Source organism: Jaculus jaculus, chromosome 13 (genome assembly GCF_020740685.1).
Source record: "Jaculus jaculus isolate mJacJac1 chromosome 13, mJacJac1.mat.Y.cur, whole genome shotgun sequence".
Lineage (NCBI taxonomy): Eukaryota > Metazoa > Chordata > Mammalia > Rodentia > Dipodidae > Jaculus > Jaculus jaculus.
In genome coordinates, this window is record NC_059114.1 from 15,334,699 (window position 1) to 15,361,514 (window position 26,816).

General features: G+C 44.9%; 1 protein-coding gene and 1 long non-coding RNA gene across 2 annotated transcripts; both read right to left on the bottom strand.

Annotated features, from left to right (window-relative positions):
* Positions 1-1,699: 1,699 nt before the first annotated feature.
* Positions 1,700-26,684, bottom strand: LOC123454027. The gene is made up of 4 exons (XR_006633151.1): positions 26,398-26,684; positions 4,324-4,445; positions 2,741-2,815; positions 1,700-2,402 (listed from the first exon to the last, which is right to left on the bottom strand). It is a non-coding gene; the product is annotated as an uncharacterized LOC123454027 (long non-coding RNA).
* On the bottom strand, positions 15,463-16,456 carry LOC101612201 (transmembrane emp24 domain-containing protein 10). The gene has a single exon (XM_004664133.2). It carries the CDS (start codon positions 16,432-16,434, stop codon positions 15,847-15,849), a length of 588 nt encoding a protein of 195 aa, XP_004664190.2. The 5' UTR covers positions 16,435-16,456; the 3' UTR covers positions 15,463-15,846.
* Positions 26,685-26,816: the final 132 nt, after the last annotated feature.

The following is a 26,816-nucleotide window of genomic DNA, read 5'->3' on the forward strand; positions in this document are numbered from 1 at the left end:
GTTGGGAGTCAAAACCTGGAACCTGCCAGGTGTGGTGGTGCAAGCCTTTAATCCCAGAACACGGGAGGCATAGGTAGAGGATTGCTGTGAGTTTGAAGCCACTGTAAGACTACATAGTGAATTCCAGGTCAGCCTGGCCTAGAATGAGACCCTACCTTGAAAAACCAAAAAAAAAAAAAAAAAAAAAAAAAAAAAAAAAACCAAAAATCTGGAACCTAACATATGGTAAGGAAGCTCACTCATTACTCTAGCCCAGGCTGGCCTGGAATTCACAATGTAATCATAGGGTGGCCTTGAACTCTCAGCAATCCTACCTCTGCCAACCAAGTGCTGGGATTAAAGGCATGTGCCACCACCCCTGGCCTTGAACAGAATTCTGACCCAATTGTCTCTGCCTCCCTCCCAAGTGCTGGGATTCCAGGTGTGTGCAACCATACAAGCTTTTTTTTTTTTTTTTTTTTCCCCAGAAGTAGGGTCTCACTCTAGCCCAGGCTGACCACTAACACTAAGTAGTCTCAGGGTGGCCTTGAACTTGTCTTTTTTGAGACAGAGGTGGGGGGGGGGGAGAAAGGCAGATAGATAAGAGATAGAATGGGTGCACCAGGGCCTCCAGCTACTGCTCACAAACTCCAGACACATGTCACTTTGTGCATCTGGCTTACTTACATGGGTACTGGGGAATTAAACCTGGGTCTTCATGGGCAAGTGCCTTAACTGTTAAGCCATCTTTTCTTTCCACCCTTTTGCGTTTTTGTTGTTGTTGTTGGTTTTTTGTTTGTTTGTTTTTCAAGGTAGGGCCTCACACTAGCTCAGGCTGACCTCGAACTCAAAGCAATCCTTCTACCTCCTGAGTGCTGGGGTTAGAGGCATACACCACCACACCCAGCCCTTTTGCCTCCTTACTTTTTTTTGTTTATTCTTATTTATTTGAGAGATTTAAGAGTGACAGACAGAGAGAAACAGGGAGAGAATGGGCGTGCCAGGGCTTCCAGCCACTGCAAACGAACTCCAGATGCATATGCCACCTTGTGCATCTGGCTTACGTGGGTCCTGGGTAATCGAACCAAGGTCCTTTGGCTTCATAGGCAAGTGCCTCAATGGCTAAGCCATCTCTCCAGACCCCTTCTGCCTCTTTTAAAAAACTCTTGAGCCAGACATGGTGGTATATGCCTTTAATCCCAGCACTTGGAAGGCAGAGGTAGGAGGATTGCTGTGAGTTTCAGGCCACCCTAAGACTACATAGTGAATTCCAGGTCAGCTGAACTAGAGTGAGACCCTACCTCGGAAATTTTTTTTTTTAAAGTTTATTTTTATTTATTTGAAAGAGTGAAAGAGGCACGGGAGGGGAGCGGGGAGAGAGCGAGACAGCGAAAATGGGGGTGCCAGGACTTCCAGCTGCTGCAAATGAACTCCAGATGCATGCACCCTGTTGTGCATATGGCTTACATGGGTTTTGGGGAATCCAACCTGGGTCCTTTGGCCTTTCAGGCAAGTGCTTTAGCTGCTAAGACATCTATCCAGCCCTTTTTATTTATTTATTTACTTACTTTTGTTTTGTTTTTTCCAGGTGGGGTCTCACACTAACTCAGGCTGACCTGGAATTCCCTCTGTAGTCTCAAGGTGGCCTAGAACTCACTGGCAATCTCCTACCTCTGCCTCCTAAATGCTGGGATTAAAGGTGTGCACCACCACGCCCAGCCTAGGAAAGGAATCTTTATTGGCCTGTGGGTGACTACATCCAGGACTCAGAAGCCTGAAGGCAGTGCTAGGGTGTACTTCAGAACTCATTTTATATGAGAAAAATCACAAGATTTCACATCTTAGTTTTACAGTTCAGAAGTTCAGTAATCACAATCTGAAAGCAAGAATTAATTTTGAGTTCTAAAAAGAAGAGCTTTCCCGGAATCACTCCCTCCCTGCAACTGCAAGCATAAGTTAATACAGAAACTAAAACAAAAGTGCATTTAGCAACAGCGAGAAAAACCATCTTTTCTTGTGGTGACCCAGTGTTGAGGCAAGCCAAGCAAGTGTAGGTGAGACCGCGTCCTGAGGCACCAACTATGCTGAAATTCCTTGTACAACTTCACAATATGGAGTCACTTATGTTCTTTTCTAGCTTAGGTCTCTACCACAGGCGATGCAGGGTCGAAGGGAACACCCTTCCACTCCACCGTGCCAGATCCTCCGCATCATCCTCGAGGCTGTTGTCCCAGCTGCTGCCCGAATCGCTGCAGTACCGCTGGTCGCCACCATATTGAACTGCCGCAAAGGATTGTGGGAGCAGCCGTCCCTTGTTGATTCCCTCACAGGATCCACGTGATAGCGGAGAGGCGCATAGCATCATGGGGATTGTAGTTCTCAGCCCCTCCACTGGCCGTGAATTGTCCGGTGGGTTAGAGGTGCTGGGGAAAGTCGAGTGTTGAGTATTGTAAGGGTCCATGATGGCAACTTCTCCAATCTGTTTATTTGTTTTCTTTCTTTTTTTTTTTTTTTTTTTGACTTTTCGAGGTAGAGTCTTGCTCTAGCCCAGGCTGATCTTGGGTTCACTATGTAGTCTCAGGCTGACTTCAAACACAACAATCCTTTTACCTTGCCCCACCCCACCCCCAGTGCTGGGATTAAAGGTGTGAACCATCACGTTGGACTACACCTTATTTTTGTTTTGAGGCAAGCAAACAAACTAGCCTTTAAAAAAAAAAAAATCAGGAGACAGAGAGAGTGAGAGAGAAAATTGGCATACCAGGATCTTCAGCCATTGTAATCGAAGTCCAGACTGCGCTCCGTTCTCACTTTGTGCGTCTGGCTTATGTGGGACCTGAACAGTTGAACATGAGTCTTTAGGTTTCACACAAGCTCCTTAACTGCTAAGCCATCTCTCAAGCAGCACCTCACCCTGCCCTTTTTTTAATGAGTATCCCATGCTGGCCTTGAACCCCTATTCCTCCTGCCTCCGCTTCTTTAGCAATTTTCTACTGGCATGCGCCACCACACTGGCTTTTTGTTTGTTTGTTTATTATTTATTTATTTGAGAGTGAACAGAGAAAGGGGGGGCGGGAGGGACAGAGAGAGAGAGACTGGGTGCGCCAGGGCTTCCTGCCACTGCAAACAAACTCCAGATGCATGCACCCTGTGGAGCTGGGAGAGATAGCTTAGTGGATAAGCGCTTGCCTGTGAAGCCTAAGGACCCTGGTTCAAGGATGGATTCCCCAGGACCCAGTTAGCCAGATGCACAAGGGGGTGCATGCATCTGGAGTTCCAGCCACTGGCGTGCCCACTCTCTCTCTCTGCCTCTTTCTCTCTCTGTCACTCTCAAATAAATAAAAATAAACCATATATATATATATATATATATATATATATATATATATATATATACACATACACATACATATATACACACACAATATTATATTTAGTTATTATTTGAGAGATATAGAGAGAGGCAGACAGGAGAGAGAGAGAGAGAATAGGCGCTCCAGGGCCTCCAGCCACTGCAAGCGAACTCCAAATATGCATCACCTTTTCCATTTGGCTTACATGGGTCCTGGGGAATCAAACCTGGGTCCTTTGGCTTTGCAGGCAAGCGCCTTAACTGCTAAGCCACCTCTCCAGCCCTTTAAAATTGTTTTTTAAATTTTTTTTTTTTTTTTTTGGTTTTTCCAGGTAGGGTCTTGCTGTTGCCCAGGCTGACCTGGAATTCACTATGGACTCTCAGGGTGGCCTTGAACTCACGGCAACCCTCCTACCTCTGCTGTCGGAGTGCTGGGATTAAAGGCATGCGCCACCATGCCTGGCTTAAATTTATTTTTTTAAGAGCAATAGCATTATTAGGAAAATAAAGGTGACTATTGCTTAGGTTGTAGGATCTCAAAACTGCTATCTTTATTTTCTGGAAGATTTGATTCCTTTCTGTTCATCTTGGTTACACATCAAATGCTAAATTTAAGATACACAACCGTCATCATGCATGTTGTTGTTGCCTCAGATCTTACCTCATGCAAGCTGGAGTTGAGCAAAGACATGCTTTAATTTTTCCTCAAGTAATCCCTGACCCTTAGGCAAGACACTGGATCTTTTTATTTTTCCCTCTTTACAATTTTTTTAAAATTTTTTAATTTTTATTGACATTTTCCATGATTATAAAAAAATATCCCATGGTATTTCCCTCCCTCCCCCCCCCCCAACACTTTCCCCTTTGAAATTCCATTCTCCATCATATTACCTTCCCATCTCAATCATTGTACTTACATATATACAATATCAACTTATTAAGTACCCTCCTCCCTTCCTTTCTCTTCCCTTTATATCTCCTTTTTAACTTACTGGCCTCTGCTACTAAGTATCCTTCTCACTCAGAAGCCCAATCATCTGTAGCTAGGATCCACATATGAGAGAGAACATGAAGACACTGGATCTTTGAGCCAACATATTACTGATAACAGTACCTGGGAGAAGATAAAAAAAATTGGAAGATTAAATAAATCGAAATAAGGGCTGGAGAGATGGCTTAGTGGTTAAGCGCTTGCCTGTGAAGCCTAAGGACTCTGGTTTGAGGATTGATTCCCCAGGACCCACATTAGCCAGATGCACAAGGGGGCCCACGCCTCTGGAGTTTGTTTGCAGTGGCTAGAAGCCCTGGCACGCCCATTCTCTCTTTCCCTCTCTCTCTTTGCCTCTTTCTCTCTCTGTCACTCTCAAATAAATAAATAAAATTTTAAAAATGTATTAAAAATAATCAAAATGAAAGGTTTCAGATAATACCTAGTCATGCACTCTAGTCTTCATTTTCTTAGGTGTTTGAATATTTTCATTGCCAGCTAGAGTGAGCTAGTTTGATTCATCATAGAATTATTATTATTATTATTATTATTTTGGTTTTTCGAGGTAGGGTCTCACTCTAGCCCAGGCTGACCTGGAACTCACTATGTAGTCTCAGGGTATCCTCGAACTCATGGTGATCCTCCTACCTCTGCCTCCTGAGTGCTGGGATTAAAGGCATGCGCCACCATGCCAGCCTTCAGAATTATTTTTATATTAAATTATTATATTTATTTAGGGAAGTACAGAACCAAGGGAAGGAAAAACCATAAAAAGAAAAAGAGAAACTGGGCATGGTGGTGTGTGCCTAGAGAATATAATATAAAAATTTGGTTTCTCAGTTGCATTAGCCACATTTTAAGTTTCCAGTAGCCAATGACTACCATATAGATGTTTCTTTAATGTAGAAAGTTCTGGGCTGTGGCTGTAGATCCATGTGGTCATCTTCATCTACATAGTGCATTTAAGGCCAGCCTGTATGGGCTGTGTGAGATGCCATCTAAAAAAAAAAATATCACTTAACAGATCCAAGGTAAGCATGCACAAGGTCACACATATGCACAAGGTGGTGCACATGTCTGGAGTTCAATTACAGTGGCTGGAGGTCCTGGAGCACCAATATATATATATATATATATATATATATTTTTTTTTTTCTCTCTCTCTCATAGAAAAGGCCAGGGCTGGAGAGATTGCTTAATGGTTAAGGCACTTCCCTGCAAAGCCAAAGGATCCAGGCTTGATTCCCCAGAACCCATATAAGCCAGATGCACAAGGTACCTCATTCATCTGCAGTTCCTTTGCAGTGACTAGAAGCCCTGGAGCACCCATTCTCTAGTGTTGGTGATTGTCTTTTCTCTCTTTCTTTCTGTATCCCTCTCTCTCCAATAAATGAATAAATGAATGAATGAATGAATAAATAAATAAATAAATAAGGTTGGGTGTGGAGGAGCATGCCTTTAATCCCAGCTCTTGAGAGGCAGAGGCAGGAGATTGCCATGAGTTTGAGGCCACCCTGAAACTACAGAGTGAATTCCAGGTAAGCCTGGGTTAACCTAGGACCCTACCTCCAAACACCAAAATAAATAAATAAATAAAAAACATTTAAAATAAAAAGGCCAGTCAAGCAAACAAACAAACAACAACAAAAACAAACAAACAAAAAACAGGGTTGTGGCACATCTGTCATGGTGGAAACCAACTGCCATCTAATTGGACTGGAGGCCCGCTCCATGGGAAGGAATACATACCTGATACTGAAAACTTAAAACAGGTAGTCATGAGCCCTAGGGGTGTAACGTCTGCTGCTGTCTGGCTAAATGCATATACTATGCTTATCAAACTGCCCAGTAAACACTTCTCTTAATGTTCATACCCTTATATTAATGCTACTCTCACTTTTGGCAGAGAACCTTCTCTTTTCAGATGGCAGTGACCTTGGGATGACTCAGAAGGCATCATGGTGCTGGAAAGAAGTGACCAGAGCACTCAGTACTGTAATACCTCTGTCACATCTTCCAAGGTTCAGGGTCTAATGTAGAAGATGTGGTGGGAAGAATATAAGAGCCAAAGGAAGGGTAGGACTCCTTACAACGTGCTCCCTCCAGACACAAAATGGCCTGGATATCTATGACCTCATAGTGCCTGACACTACCTACACAAGACCATCATAAGAGGAGGAAAAGATCATGGCATCAAAATAAAAGAGAGACTGATTAAGATGGGGAGGGGATATGATAAAGAATGGAGTTTCAAAGGGGAAAGTAGGGGGAGGGAGGGTATTACCATGGGATATATATATATTTTCTTTTCTTTTTTTTTTTTTTGGTTTTTTGAGGTAGGGTCTCACTCTAGCCCAGGCTGACCTGGAATTCACTATGGAGTCTCAGGGTGGCCTCGAACTCATGGCGATACTCCTACCTCTGCCTCCCAAGTGCTGGGATTAAAGGCGTGCGAAACCACGCCCGGCTTCTATTTTATTTTCTTTATTTTCTCAATTTTTATTAACATTAAAAATTTGAGGAAAAAAAATCAACACATGAGCAAAGGGCTTGGTGGCACAAGCTGTTAATCCAAACACTTGGGATGCTGAGGGAGGAGGATGGCTATGCGTTCAAGGCCACCCTGACAGTACATACTGAATTCGAGGTCAGCCTGGGCTAGAGTGAGACCCTATTGCCAAAAATAAAATATAGATAAAAAAATTAAAAAAGTATCCCATGGGTAATACCATCCCCCCCCCCAATTTCCCCTTTGAAATTCTATTCTCCATCATATCCCCACTCCATCTCAATCAATCTCTCTTTTATTTTGATGTCATGGTCTTTTCCTCCTCTTATGATGGTCTTGTGTAGGTAGTGTCAGGCACTGTGAGGTCATGGACATCCAGGCCATTTTGTGTTTGGGGGAGCACGTTGTAAGGAGTCCTACCCTTCCTTTGGCTCTTACATTCTTTCTGCCACCTCTTCCGCATTAGATCCTGAGCCTTGGAAGGTGTGATCGAGATGTTACTCAGTACTCCAGTCACTTCTTTCCAGCACTGTGATACTTTCTGAGTCATCCCAAAGTCACTGCCATCTGAAAAGAGAAGATTCTCTACCCAAAGTGAGGGTAGCATTAATATAAGGGTATAAATAATAAGAGAAGTGCTTACTGGGCAGTTTGATAAGCATAGTATATTCATTTTTCCAGACATCAGATGTTGCACCCCTAGGCCTCATGACTACCTCTGTTTTAAGTTTTCAGTATCAGGGATGTGTTTCCCCCCATGGAGTGGGCCTCCAGTCCAATTGGAGGGCAGGTGGTTTCCACACCATGGGATATTTTTTATAATCATGGAAGTTGCTAATAAAAATTTGAAAAAAAATGGCCTGAATATCTATGACTTCACAGTGCCTGATACTACCTACACAAGACCATCATAATAGAAGGAAAAGATGATGACATCAAAATAAAAGACAGACTGATTGAGAGGAGGAGGGGATATGATGGAAAATGGAGTTTCAAAGGGGAAAGCAAGGGAAGGGAGGGAATTACCATAGGATATTGTTTATAATTATGAATATTGTTAACAAAAAATAAAATAAATATCAGAAAGAAATAAAACAGGGCAGCATTGAAATTTTCTGCTTGTGTGCATTATCTCTCCAGCCCTTATTTTGCATACAGCCTTTAGAGCGTTGCAATTTCAGGGGAGGAGAGAGGCAAGGGTTCATTGGCGCTTGAAGCACATGAATCCAAGAAGTGAAAATCTTGATATTCATAGCTACTTTTTTTTTTTGTTTGTTTGTTTTTTTAATTTTTATTTATTTATTTATTTGAGAGCGACAGACACAGAGAGAAAGGTAGAGGGAGAGAGAGAGAATGGGCACGCCAGGGCTTCCGGCCTCTGCAAACGAACTCCAGACGCGTGCGCCCCCTTGTGCATCTGGCTAACGTGGGACCTGGGGAACCGAGCCTTGAACCGGGGTCCTTAGGCTTCACAGGCAAGCGCTTAACCACTACGCCATCTCTCCAGCCCTGTTTGTTTGTTTTTTGAGGTAGGGTCTTACTCTAGCTCAGGCTGACCTGGAATTCACTATGGAGTCTCAGGGTGGCCTCAAACTCACAGGGATCCTCCTACCTCTGCCTCCTGAATGCTGGGATTAAAGGCATGCGCCACCACGCCTGGCCATAGCTACTCTTAAAAATAGCGGAAGCCGGGCGTGGTGGCGCACGCCTTTAATCCCAGCACTCAGGAGGCAGAGGTAGGAGGATCCCTGAGAGTTCGAGGCCACCCTGAGACTACATAGTGAATTCCAGGTCAGCCTGAGCCAGAGTGAGACCCTACCTCGAAAAACCAAAAAAATAAATAAAATAAATAAAAATAGCGGAAAAGGGCTGGAGAGATGGCTTAGTGGTTAAGGTGTTTGCTTGCAAAGCTAAAGGACCCATTTTTGATTCTCTAGGACCCATGTAAGCCAGATGCACAAAACCCTGAGCCTGGAAGGTGTGATAGAGCTATTACAATACTGAGCACTCTGGCCACTTCTTTCCAGCACACAGCTAGAGTTCGTTTGCAGTGGCTGGAGGCCATGGCATACCCATTCTCTCTCTCCATGCCTATTTCTCTATCTTGTTCTCTCTCTCTCTCTCTCTCTCCCTCTTTTTTTTTTTGGTTTTTTGAGGTAAGGTCTCACTCTAGCCCAGGCTGACCTGAAATTTACTATGTAGTCTCAGGGTGGCCTTGAACTCACAGCAATCCTCCTACCTCTGCCTCCCGAGTGCTGGGATTAAAGGCATGTGCCACCATGCCTGGCTATCTCATTCTCTTAAGTAAATAAACTTTAAAAATAGAGGAAAAATATAAAAGGAAAGAACAAGCTATTTGAAGATTCCATCAACATTAGCAAAAATAAAGCACACAAGCTAGTACAAATTCAGTATGCTCACCGTGTTAAATGCCCTCCTATAAAACAAAGCTCTATGCTTCCCACCTGTTTAGCCACCTTCAAAGAAGATATCAGTTCCTTCATTATCCAAAAATAATGAAAACAATGCTAAAGATTTTTCTGTAGTCTCTTAAGACAACATCAAGGGGGAATTACATTCACAGCTACAATGCACACTTCTTGACTTTTCTTTCCCTTTCTGTCTTTGCTTCCTCCCACACTTGGCACTTGGAGTTCCTGAAGCTCTCTACTCCCCCATTCCAAACACTGCAAATCTCCTAATTCAGCTGCTGTTGCTCCCATCCTCCCCTGCATGGCTATTAGATGGAGTTCTCCAGGAATTGTTTATTTTATTTATTTGTGTGTATGTGTGTGTGTGTGTGTGTACACACCAGGGTGACATGCCAGATGCTTGTGCCTTGCTTTTTTGTTTGTTTGGTTTTTGAGCTAGGGTCTCGTTCTAGGCCAGGCTGACCTGGAATTCACTGTGTAGTCTCTGTATGGCCTTGAACTCACAACCAGCTACCAACCTCGGCCTCCCAAGTGCTGGAATTAAAGGTGTGTGCCACCATACCTGCCTTGTGCCACTTGTGTGTGTGTGTGTGTGTGTGTGTGCACGCCATGCTTTAAGTTGGTGGCTGGGGTATCGAACTCTGCCTGGCAGGCTTTACAAATACACACCGTAAACCGCTGAGCTATTTTTTTCCCCCCTGAGGTAGGATTTCACTGTAGTCTAGTCCAGGCTGACCTGGAATTCACTAAGTATTCTCACAGTGGCCTCATACTTATGGTGATCCTCCTACCTCTGCCTCCCAAGTGCTGGGATTAAAAGAGTGCGCCACCACACCCGGCCTTGAGCTATCCTTCTGTTTATCTATCTACCTACCTATCTATCTCTGTCTACCTATGTGACATTGGTGATCAAACCCAGGGCCTCACACATGCTAAACGCTGTTCTACCACTGAGCTCAGAAATGTCCCCCCACCCCCAATGGGCTAGGAAGGTGACTCAGTGGATGACATGCTTGCTGTGCAAACATGAGCACCTGCATCATATCCCGAGAATCCCCATAAGAGCCAGACCCGGTAACTTTTATTTACTTGAGAGAGTGAAGGAGGCATATAGCTAGCGAGAGAATGGATGTGCCAGGTTCTCCATCCACTACAAAGGAACTTCAGATGCACACATCACCTAACATGTTTGGCTTTATGCAACTACTGGGGAATCAAACCTGGGTCCTTTGGCTTTGCAGGTGAGTGCCTTAACCTCCGAGCCATCTCTCCAGGCTCAGACCCTGTAACTCTAGCATCTGTAATTCCAGTGTGCCTACTTCAAGAAGGGAGGCAGGCCGGGTATGGTGATGCATGCCTTTAATCCCAGCACTTGGGAGGCAGATGTAGGAGGATCACTGTGAGTTTGAGGCCACCCTGAGACTCCATAGTGAACTCCAGGTCAGCTTGGGCCAGAGTGAGACTGTACCTCGACAAAGAAGGGGAAGAAGAAGAGGAGGAGCGCGAGGAGAGGGAGGAGGAGGACAAGAAGGAGAAACAGGAGAATCTTATGGGACAGCTAGCCTGGTGAATGCAGAGGTAAGCAATGAGAGACCCCTGGACCCCTGTCTCAAAAAGGGTGAAAGGCAAGGACAAAAGCCTGAAGTTGTCATGCACACCTCTGCAGTCACACACATCACACACCCGCACACACCAGAAAAAGAAATATTTTACTTCGTCTCACAAGTACAGTGGAACACGACACACAGCAAGCTCCCAGACTGCTGTGACAACGCATTCCACAGTGGCCCAGCCTACTGCCCTCCCTGTCAGCCTGGACCAGTTTCTCCAAGATGACTCATTTTCCCAGTGACGGCTTTTCCTCCTTCTCACTTCCCCCGTCTGCCTACTGTTGCCAAGGCCATGGTCTGAGAGAATCTCATGGCTGAGGCTAACACGGAAGAAACATCTTCTTGGGACTGATGTCCCAGGGAAAGGGGAAAACAACCAGATAGGCAGGTTTATGTGTTTCATCTAAATGTGTAGGGTATGTGTGTGGGGAATGCTTATTATGTGGAGATGTGCAAATCCTATGTTCGTGCGGAGGCCAGAGGAAAATATAGGATATCCTTTTATCAATCATGCACATATATCATACTCCCCTTTTAGAGATGGGCATGGTCACCCCCCAGCTTTCTAGTGGGTTCTGGGAGTTGAACTTGGAGGTCACCAACCTGAGAGGCCTTCATGTGTAAGCAGCAAGCACTCTTTTTTTTTTAATTTTCCGAGGTAGGGTCTCGCTCTAGTCCAGGCTGACCTGGAATTCACTACATAGTCTCAGGTTGGCCTCGAACTCATGGCAATCCTCCTACCTCTGCCTCCCTAGTGCTGGGATTAAAGGTGTGTGCCACTATGCCTGGCTGTATCTATATTTTAAGGGCATGCTTCTCCCTGTACCAAGGGCAGTGCTGTTCCAAGTGTCTGAGGAATGGCCATCCGATGTCATTAAGTCATGTACCCAGAAATGTTTTCAGTGAGAGGGCACAGAAAAGTGAGGACCCTTTGGCCTCTTATCTATCCTTTTTGTGCCCTTCACATGTATCTGAAAGCACCATTCATCCACCCCTGGCATATCAGCTCCTCCCCCTGCAAATCAGTTCTTTTTGATTTAGTCTCTTACAATGATATATCACTGTCTAACTAGTCCCCAAAGCCAGGCACCTGAGAATCCATCTGGACTTTGGCTTCTTCAGCCCTCACATCCAAACTGTTTCCAAGTCATGGAAACCTCTCCTTGAGATCTCTGGTCTAGCCTGGACTGATAGTGCAGGCCTGCAATTCCCGCTGCTTGAGAGGCTGAGGCAAAGGATCTCAGGTTCAAGGCCAGCCTGAACAACTTAGCAAGACTCTGCCCCAAAATGAAACAGGGGGCTGGAGAGATGAATTAGTGGTTAAGGAACTTGCCTGCAAAGCCAAAGGACCCAGGTTTGATTCCCCAGTACCCATGTAAGCCAGATGCAGAAGGTGGCACATGTGTCTAGAGTTTGTTTGCAGTGGTTAGAGGCCCTGGCATGCCCATTGTCTGTCTTTCTCCATCTGCCTTTTTTTCTCTCTCAAATAAATAAATAAAATGAAATTTTAGTTTTCTTGAGGTAGGGTTTCACTCTGGTCCAGGCTGACCTGGAGTTCACTATGTAGTCTCAGGGTGGCCTCAAACTCATGGCACTCCTCCTACCTCTGCCTCCCCAGTGCTGGGATTAAAGGTGTGTACTGCTGCACCTGCCTTTAAAAAAAAATATTTGCCAGGCGTGGTAGTGCACACCTTTAATCCAGCACTGGGGAGGCAGAGGCAGGAGGATTACCATGAGTTCAAGGCTACCCTGAAACTACATCGTGAATTCCAGGTCAGCCTGAGCTAGAGTGAAACCCTACTTCAAAAAAAAAAAAAAATTGAAAGAGGTCTGGGGATGTAGCTTGGTGGTAGAGCACTTGTGTAGCATGTACAAAGCTCTGGGCTCAATCCCTAATACAGCAAAATAAAAGTTTAAGAATCTCATTTCCCCATATTTGTCACCATCTTATGTCAGGCCATAACCATCTGTTGTTTAGACAACTACCAAGATCTCCCCATCACTGCTCCTGTGCCTTCTATTCTACCCTATTACTTTCCTGTGTAGTCTGCTAGTCAATATGTGGAATCTGCCCTGACTTGTCCTATATTCACTTTTTAGTTAATCTGAAGACACTGACATTCCTCAGAACACAAAGCATCCAACTCCAAAATCACTCAGAAATATCTATGTATTTTCTTCTACCTCGAATACATATATACATATATATATATATATATATATATTTCTGAGTAACATATATATGTATATGTGCATATATATGTGTGTGTGTGTGTATATATATATATATATATATATATATATGTATGTATATTCATATATATTTTCTTCAAGGTAGGGTCTCACTCTAGCCCAGGCTGACCTGGAATTCACTATGTAGTCTTAAGGTAGCTTCAAACTCACGGCAATCCTCCTACCTCTGCCTCCCAAATGCTGGGATTTAAAGGCGTGCACCACCACGCCCGGCTGTTTTTAAAAATATTTTATTTATTATGTATTTATTAGAGACAGAGAGGGGGGGGGAGAGAGAGAGAGAGAGAGGGAGATAGAGGGAGAGAGAAAGTGAAGACAGGCATGCCAGTGCCTCTAGCCACTGCAAAGGAACTTCAGATGCATGAGCCACTATGTGCATCTAGCTCTGTGGGACCTGGAGAATCGAACCTGGGTCGATAGGCTTCACAGGCATTCGCCTTAACCACTAGGCCATTTCTCCTGCCTTGTGTGTGTGTTGTTGTTATTATTTTGGTTGTGTGTGTGCACGCACTCCTGTGGTGCCGTATGAGCTCACCTGTGGTGAGATGCACTCACCTGTAGTGGCCAAAGCTGACCATCAGGTGTCCTCCTGCTCCACTGCTCGTCCACCCTTTTATTTTACTTTATTTTATTTTATTTTTGGTATTTGGTCTTCTGAGGTAGGGTCTCACTCTGGCCCAGACTGACTTGGAATTCACTGTGTAGTCTCAGGGTGACCTCAAACTAATAGCGATCCTCCTACTTCTGCCTCTAGGGTGCTGCGGTGCTGGGATTAAAGGCATGAACCACCGCATCTGGTGTTTTTTTTTTTTTTTTGTTGTTGTTGTTTGTTTGTTTTTTCAAGGTAGGGTCTCTAGCACTGGCTGACCTGGAACTCACTCTGTAGTACCAGGCTGGCCTCAAATTCATAGCGATCCTCCTACTTCTGCCTCCAGAGTCCTGGGATTAAAGGTGTGTTACCACACTTGGCTTGTTCTCCCATCTATTCCATTCTTTTTTCTTTTTGGTTTTATGAGGTAGGGTTTCAGGTTTTATTCTAGTCCAGGCTGACCTGGAATTCACTATATAGTCTCAGGGTGGCCTTGAACTCACAGCAATCCTTCTACATCTGCCTTCCAAGTGCTGGGACTAAAGGCGTGTGTCACCATACCTGGCTCATTCTTTTTTTAAAAAAAATATTTTATTTATTTGAGAGGAAGAGGCGGGGGGGGGGGAGAGAAAATGGACGTGCCAGACTCTCCAACCACTTCAAAGGGATTCCAGATGTTTGCATCACTTTGTGCATCTGGCTTATGTGGGTACTGGGGAATCAGACCTGGGTCCTTAGGTTTCACCTGCAAGTGCCTTAATTGCTAAGCCATCTCTCCAGTCCAACATTCTTATTTGATAGTCTCTTATTGACCCGGGAGTTTACCATTCCACAGCCCTCGCCAGCTCTGGCAACTCACAGGACAGGTCAACGCTCTCCTACTGCACGGGGGTTACAGGTGCATGTGGCCATACCCAGCTGCTGTTGTGGGTTCTGGAGATTTAAACTCAGCTGGTTTCAGGGCCCCTCAGGACTGTTGAGCCATCTCTCTAGTTTTGGATAATACAGATTTTAAACAAAAGGACCTAGATAAGTGTCACAGGAGGTAATTTACATTGCAATAACAATGATTCTTCCTATTCTGTCTTTTTCTTTTTCTTTCTTTTTTTTTTTGTTTTTGAGGTAGGGTCTCACTCTGGCCCAGGCTGACCTGGAATTCAGTATGTAGTCTCAGGGTGGCCTCGAACTAATGGTGAGCCTCCTACCTCTGCCTCCCAAGTGCTGGGATTTTTTTTTTTTAATTTTAATTTTAATTTTAATTTGAGAGAATGAGGGAGAGAGGGAGGGAGGGAGGGGAAATGGGCATGTCAGGGCCTCCAACCACTGCAAACAAACTCCAGATGCACATGGCCCCTAGTGCATCTAGCTTATGTGGGTCCTGAGGAATCACAGGCTAGCCTTAACCGCTAAGCCATCTCTCTAGCCCCTAATCTTTAATTTTCTTTTTTTTTTTTTGAGCACAAGCACTTTGTCTAAAATGAGATTTTCCTTTTAGAGTTTATCTACAGTTCAAAGCTCACTTTTATGAAGTATCCCATCCATGACCCTTTTACGAGACATAAAATTATGAAAGGATAACACATCACCAGAAGCTATGTAAACATTTCAGCTCAGGGCCAAGAGAAAGTTCAGGGAGTTTTCCCAAGGACACCCAAAGAGAACAAACTAGTATGAAGCAAGCGCAACAGGGCCACAGAACTAGCATGACAGACCAAGCTGGTGAACGCGAGGGGAAGGAAAGCAAGCATCGTTCAGAAAGATCACACGAGGAAACCCAGGACCACTGCTGGCTCTGGCATTGTCTAGGTAACCCCTATTTGTTTTTTTTTTTTCTCCATAGGTAACTTTAGTAGTCTTGTTACAAAACTAGTCCAAATCCTACCAAGTTAAAAAGAAGTCCCCATTGACTTGTTGGGTACAGGTGATACCCCATGTTCTCCACACCAAAATAAATCAGTCTGGCAAGAAAGCTCTGCCGTGCCTTGATGGTACTGTTGGTAGGAGGGCCTTGGACCAGGCCAGGCACGTCCCAGTGATGTTCTGCTGGGTCATACAACGGAGCAGAGACAGGCTCTTTACTCAATCAACTTCTTGGCCTTGAAGAAGCGACGCAGGTAGAAGACCTGCCAGGTAGCTAGTCCAATGAGGCAGAACATTGAGAAGATGCTGAAGTACAGTACTCGGGTGTTTGTTCCCGCATCTCCTCCTCCCGCTTCTTCATATAGGCAAAATCATTAACAATGGATTCTGAAAGGTCTTCCAGGCGTCGAAGCTCCACCTCTAATGGCTTGAGTTTCTCGACTTTTGCAATCTCTTCATAATTTTTTGCCTCCACTCCGTGTTTCATGTCTAGAATCACGAGTTGCTCAGGTATCCGCCCTGTTCCCTTGCTCTCAAAACACACTTCAAACATATCATAATCTTCCGTCGTAAAGGCAAACTTCCCTTTGGATGCATCCTCTTTGGAGTATAGAATGTGCCCAGCAGAATCTGTGATCTTGAGGTGGGTGCGCAGGCCGCCGGCGCCCCCGGACTGGTCGGTGATCTCGTAGGCGCCGGTGACCAGCAGGTCCTTGTGGATCTCCTCGCGCAGACACTTGCGAGAGTTAATGGGCAGGTGGAAGGAGATGGCCAGGACCGAGCTGGGGACGAGCAGGAACAGACACACCAACGCCAACGGGCCACGGCCACGCCAGGAGAGTGGGCCGCATGAACCAGACATGGTGCCGGAGACTTGCTCACCAACCCCCCCCCTCGCCCCAATTTTCTTTTTTTTTTTGGAGGTAAGGTTTCACCCTAGTCCAAGCTGACCTGAATTCACCATGGAGTCTCAGGGTGGCCTTGAATTCACAGTGATCCTCCTACCTCTGCCTCCCAAGTGCTGAGTGCTGGGACTGAAGGCATGCGCCCCCTCGCCCAGCTCCAACACCGTTTCTTTAGTTATCCTTCGGTTTTCCCTACGTTCTTCCATAATGGCAGCTGAAATCACTTCTGTCCCACACTCCATTCCCATCCCCTGCTACTCTACAGCTGCCCTCTCTGGTCAAGTGAGCTCTATCTCCTCCATGACTCCATCTGCCCAATGCCTCAGCTGCCATACCTTACTGAGAAATCTCTTCCCATCGTAACACTTGCAACCAACCCTTCAGTGACTATTCACTGCCCTCAGCAAAACCCGAGTTCTATGACATGGTCTACCTGGCCTTGCAAGTCTTAACTCCAGCTGCTTCTCTCTCACTCCACTCTAACTCCTGGACCACTATCCTGTGGGATGATGGAGATTATTCCCTGGCCTGCCATGTTGTCTTCTGTCTGGGGGATTGTTCATGGCATCCTTCTCTGCACTGCCATCTCTTCTTCCCTCGGATAGATCCTACTGGAGTCCCTGGAGAACTAAAGCTAAATATCTCCTCTTGGAAACCTTCCCAAGGATCTCTTAAACTACTGGGTGGCCGTGCAGTGTGTTCTCAAGCAGCTCAGCACTATTATAATTGCACATTACATGCTCTTTGAATGGCATCGTATATAGAACCTGAGGGCATTCACTATAGCAGGCCTTAAACGTAAAACAGGGCCTAAATTGTACTTTGCATTTAAATATATTGAATATCTCCATAAACAAAAGCTCAAAAGGGCATCTTTGGGGCTGGGAAGACACAAAATAGTTTTTTGTTTTCTTTTCATTTTATATATATATATATATATATATATATATATATATATATATAATTTTGTTTATTTATTTGACAGCGACAGAGAGAGAGAGAGAGAGAGAGACAGAATGAATGGCTATGCCAGGGCCTCCAGCCACTGCAAATGAACTCCAGATGTGTGCACCCCCTTGTGCATCTGGCTAACATGGATCCTGGGGAATCAAGCCTTGAACTGGGGTCCTTAGACCTCACAGGCAAGCGCTTAACTGCTAAGCCATCTCTCCAGCCCCTTTAATATTTTTTCTTATTTTCAAGCACAGAGAGGAGAGAGGGAAAAAAAAAAAATGGGTGGGCCAGGGCCTCCAGCTACGGCAAATGAACTCCAGATGCATGCACCACTTCATGCATTTGGCTTTACATGGGTACTGGGGAATCAAACCCAGGTTGTTAGGCTTTGCAGACAAGTGCCTTAAGTGCTGAGCCATCTCTGCAGTCCATGGCTTGCTTTCTTAAGGAGCAAGCATCCTTTATCAGTTGCAACAGTAAATGGAGGAAGAGAACACACCAGCAACCCACCCTCCAAAAGCAGAATTTTTTTGTGTGTTTTAAAATATTTTATTTTTCAAATAACTAAATATACATACATAAATACATACATACATACATATATTTTATTTATATTTATTGACAACTTCTATACTTATAGACACCAAGCCATGGTATTTCCCTCCCCTCCCCCACTTTCTCCTTCATAGCTCTGCTCTCCATCATATCCCCTCCCTCTACCCATTAGTCTCTCTTTTAATGTGATATCATCATCTTTTTCTCCTATTATGAGGGTCTTGCTAGGCACTGTGAGGTCTTTGATATTGAGGCTAAATTCTGTTCAGACAGTTGTATATAAGGAGTGGTACCCTTCCTTTGGCTCTTACATTCTTTCTGCCACCTCTTCCACAATGGACCCTGAACCTTGGAGGGTATGAGATGTTTCAGTGCTGGACACTCCTCTGTCCCTTCTTCTCAGCACTATGTTGCCTTTTGGGTCATCCCAGTGGTCACTGCCATATGAAAAGAGAAGCTTCACTAACCAGAAGTGAGAGTAGCATTAATATATGAATATGAACATTAAGTGTAGTGATTTCAGGGCAATTTGGTGAGAGTAATATATGCATTTATCCAGACAAGAGCAGGCTTTATACCCCTAAGGCTCATGACCTGCCCAGCCATAGGCTTTTGATTAAGTTTTGAGTACCAGGCACATATTCCCTCCCATAGTGGGCCTTCAGTCCAATTACAGAGCAGTTGGTTTCCCCTGAAACAGATATGCCACTATTGCACTTGTTTTGGCTGGCCAAACTTGAGGTTTCCAGTGTCCACTGTTTTCACCACTGATGACTTCTGTCTCCCATAAGACTGCATACAGTGCAGCTTTTAGTTGGCTGGGCTATAGAGGGAAGGTTTTCTGCTCAGCACCAACTTGATTTCTCAGTGACTTTGCCTCTTAGGCATGTGAAGTCTTCAGCAATAGGGTCTTACTATCTCTTTCTCACAGGGTAATATTTTTATTTTTATTTATTTATTTGATAGAGAGGAAGAGGGAGAAAGAGAGGGAGAGAGACAGAATGGGTGTACCAGGGCTCTAGCCACTGTAAACAAACTCCAGATATGTGCATCCCATTGTGCACCTGGTTTACATGGGTCCTGGGGAACTGAACCAGGATCCTTTGGCTTTGCAGACAAGTGTCTTAACCACTAAGCCATCCTTCCAGTCCCTCCCCTTTTTTTCCTGAGGTAGGGTATCACTCTAGCTCAGGCTGACCTGGAATTCACTATGTAGTCTCAGGGTGGCCTTGAACTCATAGTGATCCTCCTACCTATGCCTCCCAAGTGCTGGAATTAAAGGTATGCATGCGCCACCATGCTTGGCTGTAAAAGCCTGTTCTTTTCTTTTTAAATATTTATTTAATTAATTTATTTATTAGAGACAGAGAAGGAGAAAGAGAGTGTGAGAATGGGTGCTCCAAGGCCTATAGCCACTGCAAACAAACTCCAGATGAATGCACCACCATGTGTATCTGGCTTACGTGGGTCCTGGGGAATCAAGCCTAGGTCCTTAGGCTTCACAGCCAAGCACCTTTACCACTAAGCCATCTCTCCAGCCCTCTCCCATGTTTTTACCCCATCTTTTTTTTCTACATTTCTAAAACATTGGATAGAATTTGTCAGAAGTTAAAAAGAAAAACACATTCTTCCTGTTGAATCATATCACCTTCAACTTAAAGACTATGAAACTTTTGAATATCAAGAATTGAAGCTACTGTGGGAAGGGTCACATTTATATGTTGGTCCCAAGATAGCCCTGAGGTCTCAATAGGAAAATATATTTTATAAATTTTAATGAAGCTCTCATCTCAAAATAAAAAAAAAAAAGCCACTCTGGCCAGGTGTGGTGGCTCATGCCTTTAATCCCAGCACTCGGGAGGCAGTGAGCTCAAGGCTACCCTGAGACTATGTAGTGAATTCCAGGCCAGCCTGGGCTAGAGTGAAACCCTACCTCAAAAAAAAAAAAAAGCACTCTGAAATTTATACAATGTTATCCCTAGTAGACATCTTCACAGTATTGAGCAACCTACTGGATATTTAGCAAGGACAAAGGAAATCGTTTTACATTCAGGAAATGTAGCTTATGCCAGGCAGACACAACTTGAAAGCTGGCCCTATACTGAAGTCTGGTGCATTCTTCATCCATCAAAGTCACCATCACTGACAATTCTGTTCTCTGGGATGGTAAGTACAGCCCACAGCTCACTGCAGAGGGTTAACTTCCTCCCCCCTTATATATTTTCTTTAAAAAAAAAAAAAAGGACAGAACATCATGATAAAAGGAATTATCTCAAAATCCACATGGGTTAGCCATGAGCCCCATATCTAATACTTTAGCAGATGAGGAAATCCGAAAGCTTCCCAGAGTAATATGTCCCTGTGGTTAATAGGTACCAAATCCCAAAGAAGGCAGGCTAATGCAGGTCATATGCTGGAGGCCTGGTGGAGGTCTCTGAGGGGCTGGTTCTCTTGATCTAGGTCCTTCCAGGTGTGGGTGCCTATCAAATCCAACAATGATCCAGATGCAGTCTGAGGTTACATCTTAACTGCTTGGGCAAGCAACCTCTTCCAACCCAAGGCCAGAGCGGTGGCAACTCCAGCCATGTCACTCGTCACATTGGATGGAGGCTCCCGCGTGCCAGGGCTCCAGCCACTGCAAACAAACTCCAGACATGTGCGCCCCCTTCTGCATCTGGCTAATGTGGGTCCTGGGGAATTGAGCCTTGAACTGGGGTCCTTAGGCTTCACAGGCAAGTGCTTGCTCAGCCCCACTTGCCCCACGAGTCATGTCAGCAGTCACCTTTGCAATCGGTTTTTGCACACCAGCGTGTTCGCAGTGACGGAACCTACTTCTGAGGTCTATTAGGGAACAATGGGCTGTGCACTTCACACAAGTCTTACTTCAAGCTGGGTCATAGTACGTACATTGGAGTTAAACCAAGCCACTTGAAATCACTCAAATCATCCAAGTAGTATTTTTTCCTTTGCTGCTGCTGCTTCTTTTTTTTTGGTTTTTCGAGGTAGGGTCTCACTCTAGCCCAGGCTGACCTGGAATTCACTATGTAGTCTCAGGGTGGCCTCGAACTCATGACGATCCTCCTACCTCTGCCTCCTGAGTGCTGGGATTAAAGGCGTGCGCCACCACGCCCGGCTCATACTTTGCTTCTTAAAAAAAGAAAGAAAAGCCTGCAGAAGAAATTTTTAGCCACTTACTTAAAATGTTATTGAAGAAACATAAATTCAAGGGTATAGAAATGGGTAGCTGACTCGAGTCACACAGATGCATGAAACCAGTTCAACATGGATCGAGACACACACATTTGAGACAAAGTGGTTCTGTTATAAGTTCTTTGAGGTGTCTCTTCCCACACTGTGATGGTTCTAGTTGTCTTGTCATAATGATGACATGGTTGTTTCATAAGGGTCTCACTTTGGCTCAGGCTGACCCGGAATTCACTATGTAGTCTCAGGTTGGCCTTGAACTCATGGTGATCCGACTACCTCTGCCTTCTGAATGCTGGGATTAAAGGCGAGCACCATCATGCCTGGCTTCTTTTTCTTTTTGAGGTAGGGTCTTGCTTTAGCTTAGGCTGACCTGAAATTCACTATACAGTCTCAGCCTGACTTCAAACTCATGCTATCTTCCTACCTCAGCCTCCCAAGCAAAATAGGTATTTTTGTTTGTTTGTTTGTTTCAAGGTAGGGTTTCACTCTAGTCCAGGCTGACCTGGATTTCACTATGTAGTCTCAGGCTGGCCTCAAACTCATTGTGACTCATGGTGATCCTTCTACTTCTGCCTCCTCCTGAATGCTAGGATCAAAGGTGTGTGCCACCACGCCTGGCTTCAAAATAGGTTTTTTTGTTTTTGTTTTTTTGTTTTTCAGGGCAGGATCTTGCTATAGCCCAGGCTGACCTTGAATTCATTCTGTAGTCTCAGTGTGGCCTCGAACTCACAGTGACCCTCCTACTTCTGCCTCCCGAGTGCTGATATTAAAGGCATGTACCACCATGCCTGGCTTCAAAATGGTTTTATGTAATAATAAATTGTCACTTTTCTTTTGATTTAAAAATATATTTATTTATTTGAGAGAACAAGAGAAAGTGACAGATAGAGAATTGGCACACTAGGGCCTCTAGGCTCTGTAAATGGAACTCCAGATGCATATGCAACCCTGTGCATCTGATCTACATGGGTACTGGGGAATCCAATTTGCATCCTTAGGCTTTGCAAGCAAGTGCCTTAAGTGCTGAGCCATTTCTCTAGCCCTTCTTTTGATGTTTTCAAAGCACGGTCTCACTGTAGCCCAGGTTGACCATGAACTCAAGTCTGTAACCCCAGACTGGCCTTGAATTCATGGCAATCCTCCTACTTTAGTCTCCTGAGTTCTGGAGTTAAAGCCGTGAGTCAGCACAGTTAGCTAGCTATGCAGCACATTTTTAGAGAGAAAAGGGCACCTTTGCCTAGAACCCGTAGTCTTAGCAGAGAGAGGAGTTGGGGTCACAGGAACAAACTCTGCCTTTAGAGTCCCATGGTCGATCACAACTATGCTCTTTCCGATCCAAGAAATCTGTTTTTACCACATTCTGCAATCTGCACACGGCTATACTAAGCCCCTTTGTGGATGGCATGCTGCAGGACTCTGCAATAGGAACTCAATCATCATTGTTTGCAAGTAGTCTCCATGTACAGTCCTTTTAGTTCATGTAGCTGACTCTCCTTAGAAGACTACCCAATAGTCTCCAACACTAACAACAACAATATTTGGCTGGAGAGATGGCTCAGCAGTTAAAGCACTTGCCTGCAAAGCCTAATGATCCAGGTTTGAGCCCACAGTACCCACATAAAGCCAGATGCACAAAGGGGCACATTCATCTGGAGCTCATTTGTATCACCTAGATGCCCTGGTGTACTTATTCTCTCTCTGTTTGCAAATGAAAAAATAATAAAACCTCCCAAACATTGATGCAAGCAACAATCACAGGAATGGTAAGATTAAGGGAATAATATTTTGGGGGCATGTATATATGTATGGTGTACATATATCCATGTTGTCATATTTGAGCATGTGTATGTGCACACATGCATACATACATATGCATGGAGGCCAGAAGTGTTTGGTGTCTCCATTAATCATTGTCCATTTTATTTACATTTGGCCAGTGTAGCTAGCCAGCTTGTTCTCGTCCTGTCTCCACCTCCCAAACACTGAGAGTACAGGCTGGTAATTTCTGTGGGTACTGGGGATCCAAACTCTGTTCCTTAAGTTTGGGTGAAAAGTACTCTCTTTTTTTTTTGAGGTAGTGTCTCATTGTAGCCCAGGCTGACCTGGAATTCATTATGTAGCCTCAGGGTAGCTTCAAACTCATGGTGATCCTCCTACCTCTGCCTCCTGAGTGTTGGGATTAAAGGCATGTACCACTATGCCCTGCTACAACCCTCCCCCTTTTTTCCCCCCTGAGGTAGGATCTCAATCTAGCCCAGGCTGACCTGGAATTCACTATGTAGTCTCAGGGTGTCCCTGAACTTACAGTGATCTTCCTACCTCTGCCTCCCAGATGCTGGGATTCAAGGTGTGCACCACCACACCCCACTATTTTTTAAAATATTTTATTTGTTATTTATTTTGAGAGAGAGGGAGAGAGAAAAACAGGCAGATAGAGAGAGAATGGGTATGTCAGGGCGTCAACCGCTGCAAACGAACTCCAGATGCATGCGCCACCTTGTGCATTTGGCTTATGTGGGTCCTGGTGACTTTAACCTTGGTCCTTTGGCTTTGCAGGCAAGCGCCTTAACAGCTAAGGCATCTCTCCAGCCCCTACAAGTACTTTTATCTACTAAGTTCCATCACCCCAGCTCCCTGAAGGAGTAATATTAATGCACCTAAGGGTGCTCCCCAAAATAAGTCTTCTGGGCCCTAAAATGCCTTTATATAAACTTTATGTAGGGATATGTAAGCTCCTATAAGACTGCATATTTGGATTGGGGTGATGGCTCAATGGGTAAAAGTGCTGGCTGTGCAAGCGGAAGACCTGAGTTCATATCTCCAGCATCCAATCAAAACGCATGTGGTGATGCGTTCCTGTAACCCCAGTACTCACTGGGTGGAGACAAATGGATCCTTAGGGCTCGCTAGCTGAATTGGTTAAGTTTAGGCTCAGTGAGAGAGCCCATTTCAAGGAATAATGTTTAGGCTGGGTATGGTGGCATACACCTTTAATCCTAGCACTAGGGAGGCAGAGGTAGGAAGACTGCAGTGAGTTGAGTTCCAGGCCACCCTGAGATCTCATAGTGAATTCCTGGTCAGCCTGGGCTAGAGTGAGATCCTACCTCAAAAAACAAACCACAACCACCACAAAAACAAAACAAAACAAAATAAAACAAAAACCCAGAGAGCCAGGTGTGGTGATGCACACCTTTAATCCCAGCACTTGGGAGGCAGAGGTAGGAGGATTATCATGAGTTCGAGGCCAGCCTGAGACTACATAGTGAATTCCAGGTCAGCCTGAGCTAGAGCAAGACCCTACCTCGAAAACCTAAAACCAACCAACAAACAAAAAAACCAGAGAAATCATTGTTATTAACAGATATCTCCACAAATAAGAAAAATGAAAGTTATCTCCACAAATGCTTGGAAAGTTTTAATTTTTTAAAAAATATTTTATTTTTATTTATTTGACAGAGAATGAGGGAGAGAGAGATAAAGAGAGATAGAGAATGAGAATGGGCGTGACAGGGCCTCCAGATGTGTGCAACTCTTGTGTATCTGTCTAACATAGGTCCTGGGGAATCAAGCCTGGGTCCTTTGGCATTGCAGGCAAACGCCTTAAGTGCTAAGCCATCCATCCAGCTCGGTTTCCTTTTAATTTTATTATTTATTTACTTATTTATAGGCAAGGTTGATGAAGCACAACTCAATATGGTCTTCAACTCAATATGTACTTGTTTGATCTTTGTGCCTCTACCACCCAAGTGTTGGTGTTACAGGCGTGCATGCACCACCACACTCAGCTTTAGAAGGCTTTTTTTTTTTTTCTTTTTTCTAGGTAGAGTCTCACTCTAGCTCAGGCTGACCTCAAACTCGCGGCGATCCTCCTACCTCTGCCTCCCAAGTGCTGAGATTAAAGGTGTGCGCCATCACATCGGCTATGCTTTTTTTTGTTGTTTCAAGCAATATCTATTTACACATATATTTTATTTTTATTTATTTATATGAGAGAGAAAGCGGCAAAAGAGAAGCAGAGAGAATGGGTGTGCCAGGGCCTCCAGCCACTGCAAACAAACTCCAGATGCATGCACCACCTTGTGCATCTGGTTTACGTGGGTCATGGGGAATTGAACTTAGGTCCTTTGGCTTTGCAGGCAAGTGCCTTAACAGCTAAGCCATCTCTCCAGCCCATTTACATATATTGAGAACTGGAACATTATATAAAATTTTATTTTTAGTACATAAAAATGAAATATAGTTTCAGTAGGAATCTTTAATCCTACAGAAATGAATGATATCTAAAGTGAAAAATTGCCATGACTGTATTCTTTATAGAATTGGTGTTGGGGGGCTGGAGAGATGGTTTAATAGTTAAGGTGTTTGCCTGAAAAGCCAAAGGATCTGGCTTCAATTCTCCAGGACCCACGAAAGCCAGATGCACAAGGGGGCGCATGTATCTTGAGTTTGTTTACAGTGGCTGGAAGCCCTGGCTAGTCCAATCTCTTTGTCTCTCTCAAGTAAATAAATAAATTAAATAAATAAAAGAATTGGTGTTGGGCTGGAGAGATGTCAGTAGTTGAATGCGCTTGTTTGATAGTTGGTTTCAACTAGTTTAATAGATTTTTTCTCAAAATACACACATACATATATATATGTACTCAATATCCTTTTAGTTCATTTCAATTATAACTAAATTAGTGGGACCATAAAACATGACTTAAGGACCGGAGAGTTGGCTTAGTGGTGAAGGAAGTCTAAAGATCAGGTTCAATTCCCCAGAACCCATGTAATCCAGCTGTACAAGATGGTGCATGTGCTGGGAGTTTGTTTGCAGTGACTGGAGGTCCTGGTGCACCCATTCTCTCTCTCTCCTTTTTTGGGGTGGAGGGATTCTCACTACAGCTCAGGCTTACCTGGAATTCACTATGTAGTCTCAGGTTGGCCTCAAACTCACAGTGATCCTCCTACCTATGCCTCCCTAGTGCTGAGATTAAAGGTGTGCGCCACCACACCTGGCCCTTTTATTTTTATTTGAGACACAAAGAGGGGGAGAGAGATGGGCGCGCCAGGACATCTAGACACTGCAAACAAACTGCAGATGCATGCGCCGCCTTGTGCATCTGGCTTACATGGGACCTGGAGAATCTGGGGGGGGGGGGCGGGGGAGGAAAAAAAACCAAACAACCAACAGTGGTGCAGGGTGGCCCAGGGGACTCACTGACCTGATAGTGACCCCGAGGGCCGCGACAATCCGAGCGCTTGGCGGGACTCTTCCAGGTGGCAGCAAGCTCGGCCGGTCTCCTTTTCCTCGGGCTCCTCGCACGACCTTCCCCCGTCCCCGTCCACCCCCCAGCGCTGCCCCACGTCCTCTCGGTGACTTCTCGGCCTCAGGGAGCCTAAGTCACCATAACCCACCATTGCCACACGGAAGGCGAGCGACCACCTTTGGGGGAGGGGGAAGGGAGGGGAGACCGAAGCCCAACTTTTCCCACCGCAGGCATTGCACCTCTCTCCTGCGCCGCTAGGGGGGCGGGGAGGGGGGGGGTGGAGCGGCCCGCGCCGCCGCCGGCGCACGCGCAGTCCCGACGCCGGGTCCCCTTTAAGATTCCTTCAGCCCGCGGCGCTCCTTTCGCTCGGGCTT

Excerpts from the sequence above, each read along its gene's own strand:
- LOC101612201 (XM_004664133.2), bottom strand. The coding sequence starts at position 16,434 with ATGTCTGGTTCATGCGGCCCACTCTCCTGGCGTGGCCGTGGCCCGTTG.